The sequence below is a fragment of the Apaloderma vittatum genome, unplaced genomic scaffold, assembly GCF_000703405.1.
Source record: "Apaloderma vittatum isolate BGI_N311 unplaced genomic scaffold, ASM70340v1 scaffold41544, whole genome shotgun sequence".
In the NCBI taxonomy this organism is placed as follows: Eukaryota; Metazoa; Chordata; class Aves; order Trogoniformes; family Trogonidae; genus Apaloderma; species Apaloderma vittatum.
This window is the reverse complement of record NW_009711722.1, coordinates 3,850-11,442: the sequence shown is the minus strand read 5'-3', so window position 1 is coordinate 11,442 and position 7,593 is coordinate 3,850. Positions and strand designations below refer to the sequence as shown.

Genomic DNA, 7,593 nt, shown 5'->3' with positions numbered 1-7,593 from the left:
ATCAGTACCTGACATGCACAATAGGGTTTGTTGTTTTGGGGTTGTTGTTTTTTTTTATGTAGACAACTAATTTAGAGATTTTTTTTTTTAACACCTGGTTGTGTTCCTCCACCAGTCTCTTGCACTGAAACCAGAAAACTGTGTTCTGAAGTCTTTGAGTAAAAAGAAACGCTCACCTGAATAGACAGCTGTGGATAAAAGGGGAAAAAAAATCTGTAAGGACAAATCTGTCTTCTTCTAACATCTTGCCATCTGACTGAACAAAGGAAATGCTGCTGCTCTGAAATAACATATGAAATAGTACAAGTGCTTTGCAAAATAGATAGATTTTGAGCAGTATGTTCACGGACTTAACTGAATGTGTCTTGCAGAAAAGGGTTTTAAACCCCTCTCAAGAAAAAGAGCTATATCCTGTGAGATACATTTCATGGTTGCACAAGTCCTTTGGGCTACCGGAAAGACTAAATGCAGGAAAGGTGAGACCTCGAACTAGAGAAAAATCTAGGTTGCAAAGGTCCTCTGGAAGTTACTGACTCCCACCTCCAGCTCAGAGTGGTTCTAGCTTCATATTTAGGTCAGATGTTGGCGATTTCAGTAGGTACCATGAGCTACCATCTTGCATAGGTCAGTGTGTTTACATGGCAAGATAGTAGGCAAGCACGATCTTGATATTGTACCAAAACCAATGTCTTTAATAAGACCGGCTGTCATAGTATGGGCTATACTGGTTAATACTGGAATGTTTAAGCGAAATCTTCAGTTACTAATGCTTAATATCTACAAATAGATTCATTCAGAGACATGACAGTGGAAAGGGTAACAGGATTATTTTTTATGTAGCGTCCTGCTCTATGTGTTCTTACATATATTTTTTTAATGAAAAATGGAGACAAAACTACAAATGATGCCACTTGCATATTTAGGCGTGAATTGCCGTTCACCAAGTCTGCTCACCTGACCAATCCTTGGAACGAACATAAGCCGGTAAAGATTGGACGCGATGGACAGGTTTGTTAATTCTAAGTTGTTTTTTTTTTTTCTATAGTGCACATCTTCTAATGCTTGCTTTCAGCTTTTTGTGTACGAAAGATATGGTACCTCTTTAGATCAGTTGTTACTTGCAGTAGAGCACTGTTACAAAGGCACTCAGCTTATTTCTAATGTTACTGCAGAAGAAGGAAACTGAAAACTGTATGGTGCCAATTCTCTTGTCATCTTTGTGATAAACAGTATTTGATGCTTTAAAGCTGCGTGATGTTTTGGTTTGGAAATGTACTGTACCTTGAATGCTGTGCAAACCTATATAGCGCCAGCTTTTAAGAGCAAGTTCTGGTGTTTCCAGCTGTGTCGAGCATTGCATTTTTTATATACTGTATTGCTTAGGGCGTAGACTCTACACTACAAAATAGACACTAAGTAAATTTTAAGTGGGATGGCTCTTTGTCTTGTCACACATACCGGAGTGCAGCTGCTGTCATCAGGTAACCCAGCCTGACTTAAATAATGAGTTCTGCTTTCTTAAGGCAAGATGAGAGTTGCAGAATTCCCATACTGTACGGGAAGCGTAGACTCTGCGTTATTTTGTCCATAGACACATTCACTTTGTTTGAGTAGCAGAAATAAACCAACATTTTTAGTCTTATTTTTAATTTAATGTGAACTTTTTTTAAAAAAAAAAGTAATGTCCCACTTCAGTGTAGAGTTGCAATCTGGACATGGGTTTCATAATTTTTTCATAACATTGCTGCACAGTTAGGTACTGGCCACACGTTGTCTGTTGCTTGCTCTCCCTGCTTTTCACCTCGCGTTATTTCCTGAAGTGGTTGTCATCCACTTAGATTTTGTATAACCCTGAATGGATCTCTTCTGAGGACGTGTACACTGAGCTGCTTGCATTTAGGACATCCTTCAGGAAGATGTTCCGCAGGCCTACTTAGTCACCAGCTTGAAGAAGCAGTTTTTGGGATTGTTTAGCTGCTGGCTCCTGGTAGCTTCTTTTGATGGCCCCAAGTTCTTGTACCAGAAGAGGGAGTTGACAGGTTGATCTCTGTTCCTTTCTCCTCCAAACAACCGATGGTGTCGGATGTTGCTATTGTGTCTGTCTTGTCCCCAAAGCCCCACATATTCCTCTTTTATTCTAGGCTGGAGAGGCTCGACTTGCTCAGTCATTGCATGTAGGAGTTGTGTGCTCACTCGCTTATCCCTGGTGCCCTGCCTCGAAACGTTTCCATTCCTACTTTCTCCCTATTTTTTGAGATGCAGCCATCAGAATTGCACCCAGTATTTAAGGTGTGGGCGGAACATGGACTTTCAGTGTGTTATAATGACCTTCTCATTTTGTGTTCATTTCATGACAATCCTGAGCACTATTTGCTTGATTTGACTGCTATTGGCTGTTCAGCTGGTATTTTTACGGACCTGTCTGGGATACATTGAAGACCTCCCTTTTCAGTGGTAGTAGTGAACTTCATCAGGCCATGGCTTTATATGTGAAGCTGGGATGGATTTTTTTTTTTTCCTACGTGTGTTGCTTTTCTCTCTGTAATAGGTGATCATTTTCTTTGTGGTGAGAAACAATCCTCTGATTTTGTAGCAAAACAGTGATGTATCATGGGAAGATATGGTTGCCCCAAGTGTTGGACTGTTTTATGAAAATTCTAAGTAGTGCCTAAAGAGTGAAAGGTAACGTAAGTGAATTCTGCTCTGTCTCTGGTGATACTGAAAGCTCTTAGAAGTGACCATTTCTTTTAAATATGTGTTTTTGATGTGTTTGGGGAGAGTTTAATTTCTTCAGTTTGTAAACTGCTACTGAACTTCTAACTAATTCTAGGAAATAGAGCCGGAATGCGGAACCCAACTTTGTCTTCTCTTCCCTCCTGATGAAAGTATTGACTTGTATCAAGTCATTCATAAAATGAGGCACAAGAGAAGAATGCACTCACAACCCCGATCAAGAGGACGCCCATCCCGTCGAGACCCTGTTCGGGACGTGGGAAGGTTAGAAACATTCTTTGGACTGATAATAGGCACATGTGTCAGAATAACGTGATGGAGGAATATGATTCGTCAAAGCTTTCCCTGCGATAAAGAAGAGAGAAAATCCTCAAATCAAGCTGCATGGACACGTTTGTGGCTTCATTGAGGATTTCACATGGTTCCCCGGTCTGTCATTTTTCAAGAGGAAAATGGGGATCTTTGCTTTTGCAGAAAAAAAGCTCTTAAAGTGCTGTCTAGTTTAGACTAGATCGTTTATTGAGATAATGCAACGTGTAATGCTTAGCTGTAGGTAAGCTTGGCTTGATTATGAGCAGGCTAGATGGAGAGAAGGAAATATTTCTATGCCAAAAATGTGTTAATATCTTGTAAAAGCCTTTTCTTTCAGGTGTGTCTCTGGATAAGCCTTATCAAATATGGGACTTTTATAAGGATCACTTAGAATTTTGCAGAAGATGCCGCCTCATTTTGAGGATAAAATATTTAAGTTATTTTGATATTCAAGAGGAGCATTATTGGGACTGTTTCAGTTTGTGTCACCGTGATGTGTTAATCCCATTGCCAAATATTCTCTAACATGTAACCAGTGAATTCACACATCTTGCTGAGCTTCTGAAAACAGTAGGTTCTTTCCAAAAGGGATCAAGTGGCCCTTGGAGACCCGGCAACAAACCAAAAAGCATGGCTGTTGCTGTGTCTGTATATACAACCTTTCCAGATGCTGGCAGTACCTGTGGACTTAAAAGTATTTTTAGAGGATCGACCCGGTTATTGATCACTGCTATATGAACTTAACATCATTTTCCAGGAGAAAGGGGGTATAACTTGTTACAGAATTGGAGAGAAGTCTTTGCAAAGAACTGATCTTAGCCCTTCTGCCAAACACCTTTTCCCCGTGTAGCCACTTTGCATACAGACTGATGTATGGTTTGGGCTGAAACCTTTGGTTAAGTTTCCTCTTTGTGGAAACGTCCTGTGGTAGGTACAGATACCCAACAAGAGTCCCCATTTCCTTGAGCTTAAAAAAAAAGGACACTGTAACAAGTAGGTAGGAGGAAACCTGGCAGCGCCCCCCTATTTTTGGCTTTAAAGGACTGAACACCAAGATGGCTTTTGAAGTTAAGCTAAGAGGTTTCCAGTGCAATAAAGTATATACAAGTGAAGGTTTTGCAATGGACTGCAAACTATACATAAAACACCACCACACCTTCTCAAGCCTGCCAGGGCCTCCATTTATGTGTGTGGCTTACAGCTTAAAGTCAGTAGTTGGACTACTATATGAACTGTTTCTATCATATTTTATACCGGTCGTAAATGCACTCTCAAAACTACAAGAAAGCGGTATGTTTATTCTTTACACCAGCTTTTATTTTCCTTGATCTGATATTACTGTAGATGCAACTGCTTTGGTTTGGGGGCTTTCTGGTCATAGTAAAGAATGTGCTTTCATTTTAGTAACTGGGTATGGTGGGTTTTAAAGATTAAAGTCGGGAAGGGGGAGGAGAAATGGCTCTATAAAACTAAAAGCTACATGAGCTTGCTACTCAGTGAGCAAGTTGCACAGTAATTAAGCAGTTTAAAAACATGTTAAATGTCTTGTCTTAAGGAATTATATTGCTGGGGTGGGGCCAAGGGAATGGTTTGGTAGCTGCTTTGTGTTTAGAAACCCTTGTTATGTTAGCTTTGGAATCTCCCATTAATGTTTATGTACCTTGATGGAGCAAAATTAGTAAGACAGTTTTCAGTTCTTTATTAAAAATAACCACATCTGGAATGTAACTGTTTTATAATGCAACTTCCTCCCTGAGAGTGAAGTTCTTAAAGATAACATCTTTTCCATGAAAGAACTGTATGTATAGGAGGGAGCTCCGATTATTTGAGTTACTAGAATGCTTAGGCATTCTTAAACATTTTGTAAGTCACCAATGCACTGCTGGTAAATTGCTTAGAACGGAAATTGTTAGGAATAATATCTACCCAGCTAGAAAAGCTACAGTAAAAGAAGCAATTTCACAAAGCATGCACAGTTTTATTTATAAATGTTATGGAAATAGACCTTTTATAGAATTCTTTACCCCATAGCTATCAAATACAGCAATGTCCATGTCTTCTGACTGTAATGATCTATTTTAATGTCTATTTTCGCTGTATTTAGCTGTGTAAATTCTTTTGTTATCCGGTAGGTTGTTTCAAAATGTAATATGGAAAGTGTAATGTTAAAGCCTAAGTCTGTTTTAGACAAATTTGTTACCCCTTCCGTGGTACGAAGGTACAGTTGGGTAGAGCTCCTTCCTTAACTACCAAAGCTCCTGTAGCCAGGAAGTAACAGTGGAGGGTATCTAATCAGATTGTTTCTGATGAATTCGAGTTCAAATTTAAAGCTTTAGAACCTTTTGAAACAAATGGAGTTCAGAATGATTAAACTGAAATCCTGGGCAGCTCAAGCTATTCCTGTGAGGTATTCTGCTGTGACGAATGCTCCAAGCAACCTTGTTTAATCTTTGATATCTAATTTGTGTAGGCGTCGACCAGAAGATTATGATATTCATAACAGCAGAAAGAAAACAAGGATTGACTATCCCCCTGAGTTTCACCAAAGACCAGGTTAATATCTTACTGTGAAGATTTGTGTGCACCAATTCACAAGTGTTTTCTCTTTCAGTGTATCCTCCTTTAATTCAAAAGTAAAATACTGATATGACTGGGATATAAAAAGGGGCTGTGTCCCAAGTGCTGCCTGCTGGTTTAACCCACCTCTCACACAAGTCAGTGATACCGTTTCACGGGTTTGAGCGAGAGAGCAGAGTTAAATCTAGGCTGAGCCTTTTTAAGAGCCTCAGAATTGTGTACATTGTTGTTGATGATCCTTTCAAGCACTTTGTTAATACAGGCACAAGAATTGGTTTGACCTACCTGTCAGTGCACTAATTATCAAATTAAAGTATTTATCAAAAATTTCCAACTGGGAATGTCAGCTGAAATGGCCTGACTGGCAGCCTGTATTTAGAGATGTTGGCAGGCATTTGGTTATGTTTTCAGAGAAAAATTTTTTACAAGCTTGACAGAAGGAATGGACGGAAAAGCCTTACTGCATTTTATGAGAAGGCCTAATGATGAATTTGAGACAGGACTTTTGTTGTTATTCAGAAAGAAATGTTTGCAGCAGTAATGCAGCAACAACAGCTCTGGTAATATTGCAGATTTATTTTTTTTTCCTTCAAAAAGCAATTATTAAGAAATTGTGATTTTTAAGTCTACTTCACTACTATTAGAAATACGTGTTCCATTGTTTCAGTAATAGATTTCTAACTCTTAAGAACTTGCCTTTGTGTCCTGCTTGACTGCAAAGCCTGTGTTCTTTGATGCAAAAAGAGTGTTGTTGCTGCTGCTTGGCTTTCCAAAATCGTTGTTTAAAGCACAGAAGAAAATTTCATAAAATAATGAAGCTTAGGAGTGTTATTTTATTAACATTAGCATGCCTGGTGTTTTGCACCATTTTACTGAGCTCTTTAATACTTACTTCCTGGGATTTACTGAAGCTCTAAGAATTCTTTGCCCTGCAGGGCTTTTCCAGATGTTTTTTAGGTGGTTTTTCATTTTCTGTGTAACTGATTTCCTAATAGGTTTCAATTACAACCTTAAGAGTTGCCCAGATGAACATATTTTACTGAATACACTGTTTATAAGTAGTAACACTTTGGTGATGACTGCCAAGGAACAGTACCCTTCAAATCTGTGGGCGTTCCCGATTTGTTTGACATAATCAAGTCTTTATTTGCACAGATTCCCCCTTGCATATTTGTTTGTACCATGTGCAAGTTTCTCTGGGTATATCTGTATTTTTTTTTTATTTGTTGCTACGTTATACAATTTTTCTGTATTGTCTGCAAGAAGTTAAAAGTTTTGGAGTTTTATTTTGAAAGCGAGGATAATGGCAGGTAGACACAATTTCATAACTGGCACAAAATGAAAGGACAGTTTCTGATGAGTATAGTTTTTTAAGACTGTTAACTTGAGATGGTGAATTGAATTAATACTGCTTGATGTTTGAACAGGGTATATAAAGGATCCCAGATATCCTGAAGTAGACAGGTAAGGTGTGTTCATGTTTTTCATGTTATGCCCTGGTAACTTGTCTGTATGGATAAATTGGATTTAGTTCTACAAATTTTTATTCCCAACAGACGATTTTCAGGAGTTCGACGAGATGTATTTTTAAATGGGGTAAGTTGGTGCATGCAGAATTTTGGGGAACTTATATTCAGCTTTCTGCACTACCAAAGAACACTTATCACAAATGTTAATAATACTGTCTTTCATTTTAGTCCTACAATGATTACGTGAGGGAATTCCACAACATGGGACCACCACCGCCATGGCAAGGAATGGTTTGTGTCTTACTGAATTCCATTTTTCTCTGTAGAATGTGGCTTCTTTCAATCCTCTCTAGAGGAGCCTAGTGCATTTAGTGTGTGCTCAATTTTTACTTTTCCTAAAGTGTATCTTTGCGGTAATGATGTAAATTTTTTAGGGGAAAAAAAAAATCAATTTATATCAAGTATTTTGTAATTCACTTAGCTTTCAGCGATACTGCAGCAT

General features: G+C 38.5%; 1 protein-coding gene across 1 annotated transcript in view; it reads left to right on the top strand.

The window, feature by feature from the left end:
• Nucleotides 1–923: 923 nt before the first annotated feature.
• Nucleotides 924–7,593, top strand: part of LOC104272665 (YTH domain-containing protein 1) — a gene marked incomplete at its 5' end in the record, with an annotated part of 9,418 nt that continues 2,748 nt past the window's right edge. The window contains 6 exons of the mRNA XM_009867720.1: nucleotides 924–1,008; nucleotides 2,831–2,997; nucleotides 5,516–5,598; nucleotides 7,050–7,086; nucleotides 7,179–7,218; nucleotides 7,320–7,382. Of these exons, the coding sequence (XP_009866022.1) occupies nucleotides 924–1,008; nucleotides 2,831–2,997; nucleotides 5,516–5,598; nucleotides 7,050–7,086; nucleotides 7,179–7,218; nucleotides 7,320–7,382 (475 nt within the window). The remainder of the gene's footprint in view (nucleotides 1,009–2,830; nucleotides 2,998–5,515; nucleotides 5,599–7,049; nucleotides 7,087–7,178; nucleotides 7,219–7,319; nucleotides 7,383–7,593) is intronic.